Genomic DNA, 17,086 nt, shown 5'->3' with positions numbered 1-17,086 from the left:
GGGAGGAGGGTGGGAGAGAGCGTGAGGTGGGGGGAGGGCAAATGAGAGGGAGGCAGGAGTTAGGTGGCAAGTAAGAGTGTGGCGCTGCTGTGTGGTTGGGGAGGGGAGAGGTTGGAGGCTGGGGTGGGGAGGAAGGGGGCAAATGTGAGATGGGGATGGTGTGAGGGAGGGGGCAGGTGTGTGGGGCTGTGGTTGAGGGAGCATTTTCCTGGGAAGAGGCAAATGGCTTGGAGGAGGAAGAGTGACCGAATCCAGGGAGAAGCAGCGCAGGGTGCTGCAGATGGATCAGCTGGAGGCAGGAAGAGACTGGCCTGAAGGCACAGCTGGCTAGTGGCAGGGGCAGGAACAGAACTCAGAGTCCAGATTCTCATTGCTCTGGGCCAGTCATTGGCCCAGGAGCAAACTGGATGTGGGAATGGGAGCACTTTACACCTACTTTCCTCTGGAGGAAAGGACTGGAGCATGCAAGGGGAAGGGTAACAGAATAAAGACACAGTCTCCTGCTCTAGCCCACTGGACCCCATTCCCTTCCTAGAATTGGGGCTGGAACCCGGGGCTGTGACTCTCTGTCTCGTTCTTATTTATGCAGGATGGTTCCTAAAGGCAGGTTTGTTGTTTTCCTAAATGCAGGTTTGGTGAATGATGAGTGCTCGCCGCCGAGGCACGTCTGGTGACAAAAAGCAGCGCAAAAGCACTGCGCAGAGATCCTCCTTGGTATTGGACAGTGAACTGGGCCTGCCGCCATCCGCCCCGGAGGAGACTGGTATTTCCCCAAACCTTTTACTAACCTACTGAGCAGATGCTCCAACTCGCTGAGTGCCTGTAGCTCCACGGATTTCCAGGGACCCAGTGCTTGGCACCTCTGAAAATCCTGCCTCTAGCTCTATGTGTCTTAATTTGTACCAAAGGTCATGTCAAATAACTAGATATTTGGCCAGGCCACAGGCTCTTGGGCCTTGGTCTACACTAGACTCTTAGGGCCTGAGTTTCAAGTGTTGAGCTGCTGTCAGTGAGAGCTGCAGGCCCTTAAAACTCCCCACCCTTGTTTTGAGTGTTGCTGCTCCACCAGTGGGAGAGCTAGTGTACATAGGACTGACAAGATCCTCCTGGGTCATAGAGTCCAGTCGCCTGCTAGCTCGCCCAGGTCACCCTGTCATATCATCCCGCTTAACCTTATCAGGCTCCATCTTCAGACTAATTTGGTTGTTTGCCCCCTACTGTTCCTATAGGGAGGCTGTTCCTGAACCTCTGTATAAACCCTCGGGCACTCTAAGAGCCTTGGTTTGTGCTATGCCCAGGCATTGCAGCAAGAACATACACACCACTAGGAGCTATAGGCTGTGATCCCTGGACCCCGGGCTCTGCCCACTATGTCTAAGGGGTCTGCGAAAGGTTGTCGTTACTATAGAACTGTGGTTTTCAGCCTGTGGTCCGTGGACCCTGAGAAAAGTTGTTGTTACCACAGACCGATGGTTTTCAGCCTGTAATCCATGGACTTTGGCGGTCCACAGACTATGTTAATAATTTCCAAAGGGGTCTGCACCCCTATTTGAAATTGCGTAGGGATCTGCAGATGAAAAAAGATTGAAAACCACTGGTCTAACCTGCTCACAGCAAGTCTGTTGTTGTGATTCCAGTAGCACCCGCAGTGCTATGTTGTACAAACACAGTGGGGGATAGTCCCCATTGCAGAGCTAACAATCTAGACAGATAACGGGTGAGAATGAAACAGAGGCACAGTAACTCACCCAAGGCCATACAGTAAATCTCTGGCAGAGCCCGGAATAGAAGCCAGGTCTCTTGGGTCCTAGTATAGGGGTGTCACTGCAGGGCCACATGGGCTGCTGGTAAAACACAGGCAGCGATCTGGGTCCTTTCTACATACGTGCTTCCCACTGCTGGAACTATGAGCTTGGGGAATGATACTAGACAGAAACATGTCCAGTGTGGGCCTCGCCTTGTTAAATCAAACCTAGTGTTACCTTCATGGCCTCCCGGCATAGGACGTCTTTTGGTTAAAAAGCCATCAAACTGGGGCTTGCTTAGAACCAGAGGCAACGTGGGGTGGGGAGGGGGGGAAGAGCAGGGGGCAAGATGGGGTCACGTGCCCCACAAAATTTCTGCCAGGGTTTATATTTTTATTTCTTTTTTTGTGGGGAGAAGGTTCAAAATACATGCCCCCCCCACTATCAACAGCTATTCATTGCCTGTGATTGGAACTGCTGGTGTAGATGCGGAAGGCTCCTTATCCTGCTCCCTAAATTAACCAAATATCTCTGACATCGTACCAGATTGCAGCTACTGCTCTAGAGGTGAAAGGCCCTGTATCCCATTCCCTGCCCCCTGAGCCAGCCAGGGCTCCCAATGCAGGGCTGGATCAGAACCTGTGTCCTAGAGGTGACAGGCCCTGTATCCCATTCCCTCCCTTCTCATGAGCCAGCTGGTCCATCACATGTTGGGCCATACTGTTACTGATGCTCTAGAGGTGAAAAGCTCTGTCTCTCAGTGTTGGACCCCCCGCTCTATTCTGTCTTTTCAGTCAATCCTTTCTTCAGACTTATCATTTAAAGCCCCTAGCTGTAGATGTTTATCTTAACCAGGTCTGTGAGCCCCCCCCCAAATTGTTTCCCTTTAGTGTGTTACCACAGTAACCCATCCGGATTTCCAGCGGTAGCTCTTCAGAGCTCACGCTAGCTCTTACGTTCCAGTGATCATCGCTGCCTAATGTAACGTGCACGGAGCCAGCTCCGCTCAGAGCTTCTGCTCCAATCCAATCTGCTGCGACAGTCAGTGAAATGACATCCCCTGTCAGGCAGCTGAATGCTGGCTGAATTGGGAAGCACATCCACAAGCGTGCTCCTGGGGAGATGAAGCTGCAGGAGGGTTTTATTCAGCAAGTGCAGAGGGTTCAATTGGGGAGAAGGGAGCATGAAACAGAAGACAAGATGAAAGGGAGCAAAGATTCGGTCTGTAATACCAGCACCTGGGCATGGCCTCACCTGCTGCCCCCCTGGTCATGCCCTGAATCATCAGGACCAGATGTAGACCTCATCTATTGGCAGCTGTCTCCCCTGGCCTGTCTGTCTGTCTGTCCATTGTTGCTTGCAGAGGTGTTGTAGCCATGTCTGGCCCAGGTTGCTTTCACTAGCAGAAGTTGGTCCAATAAAAGATATTGCCTCACCCACCTAGTCTATCTAGCCCTTCACAGTAACAAACCCATGCAGAGGTGACCACCCATTTTGGGTGCCTCTGTTTTTGGGGTTCGTATATTGGGACACCCTGGGCCTGGTTTTCAGAGATGCGGAGCACCCACAGCCGGGGTTGTTCAGCGCCTCTGAAAGTCAGGTCTTGAATCTCTGCAATTGGGCAGTGAGTATTAGAGGCCCCTGAATTAAAACCTTTGATGGTCGGTGAGGTGACAGCTATGAGGTCCTGCCTGTGGTGGCTCAGAACCGCACAGCAGAAGTGGGACTAAAACTCAGGGTCTGTCTGCATGGCATTCAGGAGGAGTGATGGCAGCATGTGTTGGCATAGCCAGTTGCTACAAATTGTGGAGCTGTGGCAGCATGAACTGGCTGCCCGAGGATGATCCCACCCCAGCCCCTAGGTACGTACTCAGGCAGCTAGCCCATGCCGTGGCAGCGACATCACTATTTGTAGTGAGCGAGCTCCATCCAAGCTAGCTAGGGTATGCCTGGGGGTGCTGTGCTGATTGCCGTGTAGCCATCCCCTGCTCCAGAAGCTCAGGCCCCTAGTACTTGAGTGAAAAGAGAATCTCCCTCAGCTCCTAGCAGTGCAGAGGCTAGGAAGCATGGCTGAATAGTTCGAGTCCATCCAGCGGGAGCAGTGGTACACTCAGCAGTTCATTATAGAATCCATGACTACCTGTCCTCCTCCAACCCACCCACCCCCACTTCATCTGCTGGCTCAGCCCCTTCATTGGCCACTAATAAGCTGTGCTGTTTCTAATGCAGCAGCAGCAGGAGAGAACTGGGGAACTGCTGGTCATGTGGCACTACCTCTGCTCAGCAGTGAGCTGCCATTGGGTGGCAGCGGAGGCAGGGGAGGTGAGGAGAGCTGCTGGGCAGAAGGGAGGATTACCATGTTGTCTTTCAATTCAGTGGGATGTTATTGGCATGACAGGCTCTGAGTATCGCCAATGTGTAAAAGGGACTGGCTGTCAAGTCTGTCTCCGAGGCAGAGTCCATCTGCCCAGGAGGGGGTGTCACACTGGGTTAGGGCTTCTATCCTATGTCAGTTTGCCATTGCAGTTCGTTCCTGTGCTGGTGGAAAGCTGCTCTGGCTTTGGGAGGAAAAGATTTGTGATTCCTGGTCGTTTGAGGAAATTTCTCTGGTTTTTTCCTCTTATTTCAGACATTGCTGTGGGAAGTCTCTGTCTCAGTCTCTGGGCTGGCTGCACTGTCACTTCTCTCTAGCTTGGAACCATGTCTCCCAGTTTCCACATCTAGTTTATGTTCACTGCTTCAGTATTTGTTGAGAAGCAGCCTCAGCTTTGCACATTTCACTGGAGTGAAGTATCTGTGAGTGTGAGAGTCCTGTACAAGGCTCTGTGGCAGCCTGACTCGTTGATTTTGTTCTCTCCAGTCGTGGTTTAAGTTTTGCTCCAGTGTCTTGACTTTTTTCTGCCCTGGGTGGGGTAGTTATGCCATTGGAAGTTATTGGTTAGCATTGGGCGTGATGTGGTCTAGGTGTGGTTCTTGCTCCAGTGAAATGCAGCTACTTCTGAAGCAGAGTACAGTAGAGAGGAGTAGGGGAAAGGAAATTTTAGCTGAGGGCACTAGAGCAAATCCTGCCTCTTATAAAAAGCACCCCACAGGATCATGCAAAGCAAACAAAACCTTGCATGGGCTCAGAAAGATGGAGAATTCAAATCCAGGAAACTTTCGTAGCATTTGAATCTCTAGAGATTTCAGACCTGATACTTAGATACTTCCCTGTAGCACCTTGTGGGGGTCTCTTAGATGAGATCTTAAATGCCTTGTTTTGGGGTGCTGGATGCTGGACCTGGGCAAGATAGCATTAGCCTAACAGAGCTTTTCATCTCTCACTCCCCTGATTGTGTGACTAGGGTACATGCTCAGAAATGCCGAACCTCAGGTGGGTCTGTTTGAGTTAGCGGGTACCCTGTGAACCGATTGCTGCATCGCTCTGTGAGATTCAAGCCTGATGTTTTTTTAGCTGTGAATTCAAATGGAGAGAAATTCCAAAGCAACTTTTAAACATGATTGCAAAATGCTAAGGGGTGGGGATCAGCTGGCTCAGGGGGGTTGTGGGATGGAGGTTGGCCTCTTTCATCTCTGGGTCACTGGTGTAGAACTGGCGAGGGTCAATAGTGGCATGAATTCCTACCTACCTGATGCCATTCGGTTGCCCACTGGTGGTGAATTCAGGCCAGTTCCACATTACGATTAGCACCACGGTCTGCTCCTGTCCTCAGCGGAGATGCAAAGGCCAAATGGCTGTAGGCACAGATTTTAAGTCAATGGGAGTTAGGCACCTAAATACCTTTAAAAATCTGGCCCATGCAGACTAAACTTTTGTCTTCCCCTCCAGGGGATTGCCTGATTGAGGCATACTGATGCAGACAGTGTATGAACTGGGTGGGGTGGTTGCTCTGCTGCTGCCTGGCTGTACCAGCCTTGGGGATAAATGAAGGACCCCGTGTCCAGGGAATGCCAGGCTGGCACCTTTCACCAACCCTTAAATTCACTTGCCAACAGTTTCATGTTAAAGTGTTCGTGGCGGATCCAGCTAGTCAGAGGGTGGCTGTTCTTCGTTTCCTGGCTCTGAGCAGAGGCTGCCTCACTCTGGATGCTGGTATAATTGAAACACAAATGATGGCTCATTATAGGCAGTGGAGTGCCCCACTGCGTTTGATTTGAGGAGCAGAGGGTGGGGGGAGTTAATTTAAAGAGCTGATATTAGAGAGTCTCTGTTTCAGCTTGACTGTTAATTTGTCACGCTTCATGACAACATTGTAAGTGTCCCCAAGGTCCCTCTCTGCTGGATTTACAGGGTGTCGCATCCGTAGTGCCAGCGTTCAGGAACAGAAACATTTCGCTGTACGTCACGCTTCCGTAGCCTGATGTGTTAGAAAGGCTTCTGAGGCGGCCTTGTCACTCTAATCGAGGGAGACTCGCTGTGCTTTAGGAACCCTCGTTACAAAGTGCTCCATCTCTTCCTGAAGCCGTCTTTCCTTTGCCTCATCTCTCCTCCCATGTGCAGTGACAATGGAATAGTCTGGTGCTAATGAAGCTGTTTTGTTGTGCTCAGGGTTTGCTGTTAGCCGGAGGGTTTGGGGAATGGGCTAACCAGGCTGTTCGTATCTAGGGCACCAGTTCCAGTTTGGCTTCAGGTCAGGATGGATGAGCTGCTTCACAAAATTGGGGAAGATCTTTCAGAGACTTTCAGTTCTAAGGCACCATTTCCAATGTGGCTCAGTGGTGACTGAAAGTTCCCATCTGGCAGCCCATGTGTGAAATTATTTAGGAGTCTGAGTCCAGTTCCTAGTGCCATCTACATGGTTAAAACCTCGTCACAACTAGCACTAACAGACATCCTCATTGCACCTTCATGGGGAGGGCAGGGTGAAGCTCTTTGGAGAGGGGACATAAATTCCCTTTGCCTCCATCTCTGGGGATACACCGAGAGAATATCCTTCTTGGAGAGGGTAAAAACTCTTGTGGATGGGAGAGGGGAGTAGTAGATGTGATACATCTTGACTTTAGTAAAGTTTTTGATGCTGTCTCACATGACTTCCACATAAGCAAATTAGGGAAATATAGCCTAGACCCTAGACAAACCTACGGTAAGGTAGGTGCACAACTGATTGGAAAACTGTATCCAGAGAGGAGTTAAGCTGGTCAAGCTGGATGGAGAAATCAAGCGGGGTCCTGCACGGATCTGTCCGTGGTCTTCTGTTCAATATCTTTATAAATGATTTGGGTAATGGCACAGAGAGTATACTTAAGGTTTGTGGATGATACCAAGCTGGGAGAGGTTGCAGGCACTTTGAAGGACAGGATTAGAATTCAAAATAATTTTAACAAACTGGAGAAATGGTCTGAAATAAATCAGATGAAATTCAATAAGGACAAATCCAAGGTACCGGTCTTAGGAAGGAATAATCAACTGCACAAATACAAAATGGGAAATGACTGTCTAGGAAGGAGTAATGTGGAAAAGGATCTAGGGGTTATAGAGGATCACAAGCTAAATATGAGTCAGCAAGGTAATACTGTTGCAAAAAAAGCAAACATCATTCTGGAATGTATTAGCAGAAGTATTGTAAGCAAGATGAAGAAGTAATTCCTTCTCTAGAATCAGCACTGATAAGGCCTCAGCTGTAGTACAGGGTCCAGTTCTGGGTGCTGCACTTCGGGAAGGATGCGGACAAATGAGAGAAAGTCGAGAGGACGAGAGGAGAGCAACAACAATGATTAAAGGTTTAGAAAACATGACCTACGAGGGAAGATTGAAAAAATGGGGTTTGTTTAGTCTGGAGAAGAGAAGACTGAAGGGAGGGACGTGATAACGGTCTTCAATACGTCAATGGTTGTTAGAAAGAGGAGGGGGATAAATTGTCCTCCTTATCCACTGAGGACCAGACAAGAAGTAATGGGCTTAAATTGCAGCAAGGGAGATTTTGGCTGGACGTTAGGAAAAACTTCCTAACTGTCAGGATAGTAAAGCACTGGAACAAATTACCTAGGGAGGTTGTGGATTCTCTGTCACTGGAGGTTTTTAAGAACAGGTTAGACAAACACCTGTCAGGATGGTCTAGATAATACTTAGTCCTGCCTCAGTGCAGGCGACTGGACTTAGGTGACCTATCGATGTCTCTTCCAGTCCTACATTTCTGTGATTCATTGTGCAGGGGCTGCTGAGCTGGCACCTTTCACCAGTGCGAAACTCATTAGACACTGAAGGAGGAGAAAAGTGTTAAGGTTCAGAGGAGAGCCCCTGATTTTTTGTGTCTTTGCGTTTTGTCTTCTCCAAGGAGCCAGTGCTCTCGGACCTTCTGATGGCAGAGGAGAAAGTGAGGCAGACACAGGTGCAGTCACCATCCTAGAGGAAAAAGAGGTGGATCTGGTAGGTCGGAGGGCCCCAGTGTCCTTTATGGGCCATTGTGTCACCCATGCATTGCTGGGATAGCTGTGAGGGTTTGACAGTCATAATATCATGAAAGGATGATGCAGCCTCCATGACAGTGCAGGGAAAAGAAAGCAGTGGGTCACTTAGATCCATCTCTCTGGGACACCCCTTCCCAGTGCATGGCTTTCTGACAGCCGGCCCTGCCAGCATGGTTGGAAAGGCTCCTGCTTGCCTGAATTTTACTTCCTGGTGGCCATCTCTTTTTGGTGTTGGTGTCACTGCAGTTCTTTGGCTCTGAATTGGACAGTGCTGCAGGTGTTCCATTAGCCAGAAGCCTCTGTCCATACAGGCTCATGGATGCAGATACAACCTAGGGCCTTGGATTCCCAAAACATGGGCTAAAGGAGAAGCCTCATCATCTGACCATAGTGGCAGTAGGGCTTTTGTCTTGCATAGTCACTGAGAGGCCATGGTACAGCCGTACATACATGCGTAAACGCACAAAAGGCAGTATGCTGCGGCACCTGATTCTCCTTGATCTGCCATCCCTGGGGCTAGACAGCATGGATGTGGGTTTTGGGGGCGTGGAGACTAAAAATCCCATGGTTTCAAGTGACAGGGTGGAGCGGGACTCTCCACATGCAAGAGCCATGCCCTATTTCCTTACGCTCATAGACCCTTTCCCATTGGCAATGCTTTCTTGTTCCCACAAGACCCTCCGCTCCTAGACAGGGAACTTCTAATGCTATCTTGATGTTCTGGCTAGCTTCCAGCTCAGCTGATCCCATTTTACCTCCTTAAATTCCCTGCTGCCATTTCAGGTGGCTGTGGGATCCACCTTCATTTTCTGTCTTAAGCTCCCTGTGTAACTGGTAAATGGCTGCCGCGTCCCCCTTCAGAGGCAGCTGACTTTCAGTCGTGAGTGCAGTATTGCATTTCATACTGCGAAGCTCTTACAGATTCGATGGCATCGTAAGTGATTCTGATGATGATTACTGGCAATGAGCATTAATCCATTCTCCCCTCTCCGATCAGTCACACAGAGGGGATCAGCTGCTTTTTCTGAGCCGTGCTCCAGTTCTAACCTGCCGTCGGGCGTCTCGGAGCCCTGATGGCTCCTTACTCACAACTCCAAACAGCAAGGACAGAAAGAAGGAGGTTGCCTGCATGCCACGGAATATAGTTTTGTCACATTAATGTAGGTAACATCTGGCTCTAAACTTTCATGCCAGATGTTACCTTAATTTGATCCTAATTTCCCAGGTTTTCTTTAGACACTCCTGGGAATGAGAAATGAAGAAAAGGCTTAAAGTTTTTTCTTAAAAAAATCCTTCCAAACCCAATCAGCTGCTGCTACCGAGCTCAGAATTTGCTTCTTTCATTTCATTGCCATTTTGTCTCTTTAGTGTCTCTTCCCTTCTCCTTGGCATGGATCAGGTTGCCTAAAAGCCTAGCCCAGAAAGCTCTGGAAGCTTTGATTGTCTTTCAGCTACACTGACAAATTAGCCTCTCCTATAGGTTCCCGAGGGCCCTCAGGGGACAGTGAGTGGATAACAGAACTTGTAATGAGATCAGGTCCAACCCCGGCACTGTTCAGGTGGGTGGAGAGGAGAATCCACTCCCATTTGATGGCCATTCCCAGGCCCCTATGTAAGATGGGTTGTTGAGACAGCGACAGTGTTTCTATGTTTCAGTCCAGTTCCTAGAAAAGCAGGCATCCACATCACAGAAACCACTTTCCCACTAAAGACCAGAGGCTGGATCTGCCTGGGGATTGAATTCTCCCAGCACTCTCAAGGTCTCTAGGCCAGGGTAGGGGGTGTGGTGGTATATTGGTGGGTGGGCAGCAGGGAGTTTCTGCTGTCCCTGTTCTGTGCACATCCAGAGCACGGCACTCTCTCGAGCTGCCAGTGCTGTACCAATGAAAGGCTTCACTTCACTCCCTCACATCCCCTCCTGCCCATCTTCATTCCGCATCTCTCCTTGGCTTTGCTAAGGCTGTTGCTGCTCTATTTTCTTTCCCCAGAAACCCTGGATCCAAAGCCGGGTGGTCCTGAGTGGCCTGAGGGATGACATGTGGACAGACAAGCATGCTGCGACCCTGGATCTCTTTCTGAAGGATGTCAGCAAACAGTTGCTCGTTGTCTACATAGATGAGTTTGCCGGACTGAAGGTTGAGCAGAGCATGCCATATCAGGTTTGTCTGGACCTCTGCTGTCTTGATCCTACAAGGGTGCCCATGGAGGGTCTGCAGCCATACCCGTTTGTGCTGCGATCCTATTGGCTCTTGTGAGCTGACCAGGTTTGGTGCTAGCTGGCACTTGGGGACATTCTCCCCGGGACATTGTTGCTGATGCTAATGGCCCAGCACAGTGCTAGGGGGTGCTGTGTTGTAGGCGATGTGGAGGGGGAAGGGGTCCTGATGACTCATCATATTCATAGAGTTAAGCACACGCATAAGAGTTTGCAGGATAGGGACTTAGTTTCCTTAAAAGGCTAAATAAAGGATGTCAGCCAGTTCTCCTTTATTCCCCCTTTGGCTGAGTTGCTCAGGGAATTCTAACAGATCAGAGAGGGGCACTTTTCCTTTGCAGACGCCATGCCAGTCTGTCCCTTTCACATCATGTTCATATCTGTAATTTCCTTGCTCTGGTTGTGTTTCAAGACCCATTCCCCATAGATACAGTGAGGGGACAAAGTCCGCTGCTAATTCACCTCACCCTGTGTGGCTGCCCTTTGCAGGAGCAGAAACAGCTCGCCTACTTCATCCGCCATGAGAATGTGGAGATCACTGCAGAGAATTTCCAGAAGATGGTGCAGTTTGGCACTGTCCGGAGACCCTACATTGATTCCCTAATGCGAATTCTCAATAGTGTCTTCCTCCCCCGCCTCTTCCGCAACACCACTTGGCCTGAGAGCATCAAGAATGAATTCTTCGCGGAAATATACCACTTCATGACCTCTATCACAGGTAGAGTGGCACCCTCTCCCTCTGAACCACCTCGCAATGTTGCCTTCCCCTGCTTCTCTCCACCATGATGTTGGTACCTGTTGTTGGCTTGCTTTGTGCTCTCTTATTCCTGAGACTTCGATGAAGTTCCCAGGACAGAATGAGGTGCTCGGTTGGATTTTACACAGTACTATTTATGGTTTTCAGCCTTCGGATGAGAAGGAGTTTGTCACCACTGTTTGCAGTGTTGAGGTAGCTGTGTTGGTCCCAGCCCCAAAGAGAGATTAGGTTGGTGAGGTGATATCTTTTGTTGGACCAACTTCTGTTGGGGAAAGAGAGGAGCTTTTAAGCTCCACAGAGCTGATGATACAACCTCACCCACCTTGTCTTTGTCACCATTGCTGAACAGCCAAATTGGAATTGGTCCTTAGTGGTGAAAGGCTTTGTATCCCACTCACTGACCCTCTTTGAACTAGCCAGTATCCCCTGAGCAGGGCCCTGCTTGGAGCTGGGTCCTAGATGTGAAAGGCCCCATGTACCAGTCTGCAACTTCTCTGAGAAAACAAAATCCGAGAAAAGAGACGCCTCTTCCCTCCCTCCACCAAGTCCAGTGCAGGCGAGAGGCCCCAGAGAGAGGATTTGATTGTGTACCAGCAGCTCCATCTGTCTCTCCTTTCTCCAGATACACGGTCAAAAATGAAGGGCCGCACGGTTCTCTACATCCCTATTGAAGCCCTGACCATGAAGCCTGAAGTGGTAGCAAAGGACAAAGCCCTGGTTCAGAGACTGGAAAGTGAGTATCCCCAGCCTAGCTCTCTGGGGACTGCTGTGCAGCATGGCCTGGGAGAGGGGATCAGTGTAATGGGAAAGGGGCTGGTTGGGGGGATAGACTCAGCGCACTGCTATTCTCACCAGCTTCTCTGTTGAGTTTAAGTGAGTTAACCTCCAGCAGCATATGAGCTGCATCCATCATTCCCAGTCACCGAGAGGATCCTTTTGCAGGGTTATTGCTTTCACTTTAGATATTCTTCCACAAGCTGAAAGCCACTAGGCAGTAAAAACTTTAAGCAGAGGCGAGACCAGCTGAGTGGCTCAGTGGCGGGACTCTGCATTCCTCAGAACCTGCCCTAGGCACTAGGGGACACACTCCCTGCACTGTCCTCGGGTGCCTCTCAGTGGAATCAGGGCATAAGTGAGCCTTGATTTCAAGATCTTGGAGGATGTGATGAGGGTGCTCAGGGGATCATGGTCAGTCCAGGCACTACTACATGGGAGAGACAGGTTCAGGCTGGGGGGGAAAGTGCACTGTTTATTCGTGACTATGCGATTAAAATCACTTTTCTGATACTGACTTGTGGCAAAGGGATGCCTGACTAGTCCTCAGCCAGAACAATGTGCGGGCAGAGCACTTGACAGAGATCACCCAAACAGAGCAGGAGACAGGCCATCGGATGCCTTTGATCTCCAGCGGTGATCCACTTCCTCAAAGGTTAGCAGTCAGCACATGCCAACCACCGAGTCCTCCAACCGTCTCTCTGGAGTGCCCAGCACCTGTTCCAATGAACGCCCACAGGGCTCTCAGATTTGCTACTCCCAAAGGAATTGTTCACACCAGTCTGTTAGATTCAGTGGAGGCTCCCCAATCTGCTTACCACACAGCGCTTAGATATGTTTATAGCAAAAGCAAGAAAGAGTTTATGATCAAAGAACAGAGATTCAAATGAGAGAAAATAAGGCTACTGGAAACAAATGGTTACATATCAAACACATGGTTATGTGTCATAACACAGTTTTTTAGTGCATGCAACTTAGCTCCCAAGACATTCCCCTGTTTCCTGCTGAGTAGCTACCCCAAGCCCTCCTCCCAGCATTTTCAGCCAAGTCTGGTTGAGATCACTTTCTTGCGAAGGAAACCCACTGTTAGGTTACTTCCTTAGTGAAGGGTCACTGGGGGTTTATCTGCACCCCTTTCCTACTAGACCAGACCTTTTGATCTTCACCTGAAGAACGGAGTGTGTCGTGTCCCCCCCAACCCTCTCTGCACCACCACGGTTTACATCTGTCTGATTTTTCCTTCTCAAGTCTGCACTATCTCTTCATTAGCATTTGACCCAGTATGCTAATACAGTGGTTCTCAACCAGGGGTACATGTACCCCTGGGGGTACTCCGAGGTCTTTCAGGGGGTACATCAACTCATCTAGATCAGTGTTTCTCAACCTGGGGTTTGCAGCCCCTAGTGGGGTCACAGGATGGATTTAGGGGGGTTGCAAGTGCAGAGCCAGCATTAGGGGATGGCAGGCAGGACAACTGCCTGGGGCCCCCTGCCACAGGGGGCCCCCACAAAGCTAAGTCACATGCTTCAGCCCTGCTGCCGGGGGCTCAGGCTTCAGATACAGTTCACAAGTAAAAATCAGGCTTAAGTATCACACTGAAATGTAAGTACAATATTTATATTCCAATCAATTTATTTTATAATTGTGTATGGTAAAAATGAGAAAGTCAGCAATTTCTCAGCAATAGTGTGCTGTGACACTTTTGTATTTTTATGTCTGATTTTGTAAACAAGTCATTTTTAAATGAGGTGAAACTTGGGGTATGCAAGACAAATCAGACTCCTGAAAGAGGTACAGTAGTTTGGAAAGGTTGAGGAACCACTGTGCTAATAGACTCTATTGTATGATATACAATGCACCATGCCTTCCCACCCCATAGGAGATGTGTCTCCCACCTGCTGGCTGGAAGAGTTTGTCCCAAGGCACGTTACCTTTGGGTGACCTGCCTTTAACTCACATGCCCTGCCTAGAGAACATAATTTTCAGCATATATATATATAACTTCTCACGTATTTTCCATGCATATGTCTCTCAATGATTGTGATAACCAATGCGACTCAGACTTTCACTAGAGATCTTACATGACATTATTTGGTGAAGCCAGTGGCTTCCTGTACCGCTATGCACTCCTCTGCCAGTTGGCATCAAGAGTCACAATACTTATTTATTAAGCACCAGTGATGCGTTTGCAATCCTGCAGTTGGATTAGCTAATCATTATGTCCATGTGGAGTACCACTAAAACCAATGGGGTTCCACCCAAGCACAGAGGGTCGGATGACTGGCTCAGGCCCCTAGAGAAAAGCCAGGAAATGGCAGTCTGAGCCCCTAATCCATGTGTGTTTAGTTTTACACAAATAACTTCACTTACACGAGTAGTCTATTTACCTGGCTAGGATATTTAGCACGTGTGAATATTTGCAGGCTCAAGTCCTATGCTCGACACAGAAAGAAAAGAACAGCAGCTAGAACAGTGGAACCCTGATCCCTGATGGGGGCCTGTAGGCACTACCATAATCTAAATAATTAATAATAAATAGCTTCAAGTTAATTATAATGGTGCAGCTGCTATATAAAGAGAGCACGCACACCCTGTATCCCACCCAGCCGCTAACTTTCCTCAGTGGCTGCTAGGCTGCATATCCCAGCAATGCAACCCATAAAAAGCAGTAAAGTGACTCAGCACCCTGGTTGCGTACCTTTCATCAGCCCCCCTTGCCCTCAGTTACCTCCCTTCTACAGCCCATGTACCTCCCCCTTATCCCGAGCAACCAGCACGCAGCCCTAATGCTAGGCAGGCTCACTTGTTAAATGCGTACGTGTGTTTGAGGATAAATCCAGGGTGGGGGTGGCTTTCCTCAAGCACATTCTATGTCGCTCTGTACCTGGCTGTGCATTAAGGCATATCTACAGTGGCGCAGCAACAGTGTACTTCCTGCGCTGATGGAGGAGACATCCAGTGAAATTGAACAGTAACCTATTGGGCAGTCTGTACACCACGTGTAGTTCAACAGCGGAACTTGCTGCCATAGGATATTATTCGGTCTATTCAGTTTTGCTGATTATGGCTAATGAGAACCTCTACAGTTACATTAAATAGCATACAAATTTTGTAAGAGCTAGACAATCTCATGCTTCAGGACACACAAACTTCCTCTATGGGGAAATTATTCCATAATTGTCCATTTAGAGGGATTTTTGCACCTCCCTCTGTAGCATCTGGCATTGGCCACTGTCAGAGACAGGATACTGGACTAGAGGGACTTGGTTTGATTCTTCTGTTACTGTATACACAAATTCAATTTTATTTATCGCTAAGGACAAGTAGAACGCTGTATATTGAATTATTTACGCAATATTTCTTGATTATAAGTAATGAAGCAAAAACTGTGCTAGGACTTGTCTCGTCAGTGGCTAAACTGGGCTGTTTTTCCTAATGTAATTGGTGCCAGTGAAGTGAACAGGACTTCTTGTCTGGACAAGGTGGACCTCCTTTGCCTGCCTTGTATGTACAGCCTGAGATACCCCCGCTGCATGAGAGTTGTGCCTTGCTCCGCTCTTGTGTCTTTTCTAATAAAAAGAATTGAGTTAGAGAGAGGAAGCTAATTTCTCATTTGTTCCGTCTCAATAATAATAATATAAAAATGACCCTTAATGTTAGTTTTTATAGTGAGATGAAGTGAGGGCTACTTATTAACAATTGAACCTGCCCCATAACAAATCAAACACCTCTTCTTCATCACCCAAGGTACAGTTTCGCTCTAAAGGGGACAGAGATAAGGTAAGTGCCCAAGGGTAGCTCTTACTTCTGAAATTCAGCCAACATAAAGGGACACTGTCTGGTTGGTGTGTGCATGTGTGCGTTGCGTGTGTGCTACTGCACTCTACTGGACTGAATTTTTCTGTAAATGATAGCCCCCATACTTTCAACAGTTAGGGGAAATTCTCCTTTGGCTTAAATGGCAGGAGTTTGTCTGAGTCACCACACATCAGGGGAATATTTAAACCCAAGCCCCAAACTGTTTTTGTTGACTTTAAAAAAAAAAATCAAGAAAACATTTAATCCTAGATTTTATAGAACTTTTTTTCTTTTACAAAAGTTAAATATGTCCCTTAAAAATGTCACCTTCCCATATTTCTTTTTAAGCACTGACATAAACCATAAACAAACTCCCACTGCAAGAGAGAGGCAGAGGATATGAAACCGACATGAATGTCGTTCAACAAAACACAGCCTGCCTTGCATTGCCCCACTCAAATCCTTGCAGGACCAGATTTTATGCATGGCAGTGTGTGTCTGGGTGAAACATCCAATTGGCCACCTTGGGGTAGTCTCCAGTCTAACTGCATCTCAGCTTTTCTCAAGCACTTAGAGACGCTTGGCTATTCTAATTGCTGGGCTGCAGGATCATCTCACCCCTATAATTTGGTGCAGAGACTGCTGCTCTCATGCCAAGCTACTAACTCCTTAGATTGTTGCACCATGACTATTAGCATCTTCCATTTTGAGGAGTGTGGGGGGAGCCAAAACTTAGTTAATTTAATTTAAAATAAACTTTTTTCTTCTGGTGCCATCTGGTCAATTACTTGGGTTGTTTCCTAGTTCAGTGCATTAATTTATCCAGCAACTTTCGGATCTCTACCTTTGGTGCAGAGAATCTCCTCCAGAGCTCACCCAGGTGGGTCTCCTCATCTTTGCAATATCCCAGAACAGGCTTTGATGGGTTGTACTCTGGAACTAGCAGACCCGGGTAACAAAATAAAATGTAAGGAGCGTAGAATAAAAGGTGATTTAAAAAAAAAAGGCTAGAAACAGCAACTAAAGTCTCCTATTAAAGAGCAGGGATGGCAAAGCATTCAGGAAGCTAACAGTACAGCCCCTTACCCATGGGAGCTTTGGGACCAACATGGGCCATAGGAGTCCATACTATTCTGCTCAGCTTTCTCAAGCTGCACCTGGGGTGAAGAGGATGTTGGTGTCAGATTTTTAAAGCAATTTCTATCTATTTTACAGTGTATTTTTTATCACGACAGTGACACTAGGTATCACCCCCCTCCCCAGCTCTGCTTCTTGGTCATTTATGAATCACATCTGACCCAAATTCTTGACACTAATGAATTTAGCTTCACCCCCTCAACCCCCCTTCTGAAGTAGGGAAATATCATTGCCTGCAATTCATGGAGAGGG

The 17,086-nt window shown here is 48.3% G+C and overlaps 1 protein-coding gene across 1 annotated transcript in view; it reads left to right on the top strand.

Annotated features, from left to right (window-relative positions):
- The first annotated feature begins 642 nt into the window (after positions 1 to 642).
- DNAH2 (dynein axonemal heavy chain 2) overlaps positions 643 to 17,086 on the top strand; it is a 77,775-nt gene continuing 61,331 nt past the window's right edge. The window contains exons 1-5 of the mRNA XM_067561716.1: positions 643 to 763; positions 8,021 to 8,112; positions 10,142 to 10,312; positions 10,858 to 11,086; positions 11,748 to 11,858. Of these exons, the coding sequence (XP_067417817.1) occupies positions 643 to 763; positions 8,021 to 8,112; positions 10,142 to 10,312; positions 10,858 to 11,086; positions 11,748 to 11,858 (724 nt within the window). The remainder of the gene's footprint in view (positions 764 to 8,020; positions 8,113 to 10,141; positions 10,313 to 10,857; positions 11,087 to 11,747; positions 11,859 to 17,086) is intronic.

This window comes from Emydura macquarii, unplaced genomic scaffold (assembly GCF_026122565.2).
Source record: "Emydura macquarii macquarii isolate MOO-44397 ecotype Brisbane River unplaced genomic scaffold, CSIRO-AGI_Emac_v2 contig_306, whole genome shotgun sequence".
Lineage (NCBI taxonomy): Eukaryota > Metazoa > Chordata > Testudines > Chelidae > Emydura > Emydura macquarii.
This window is presented reverse-complemented; position numbering and strand designations above follow the sequence as displayed.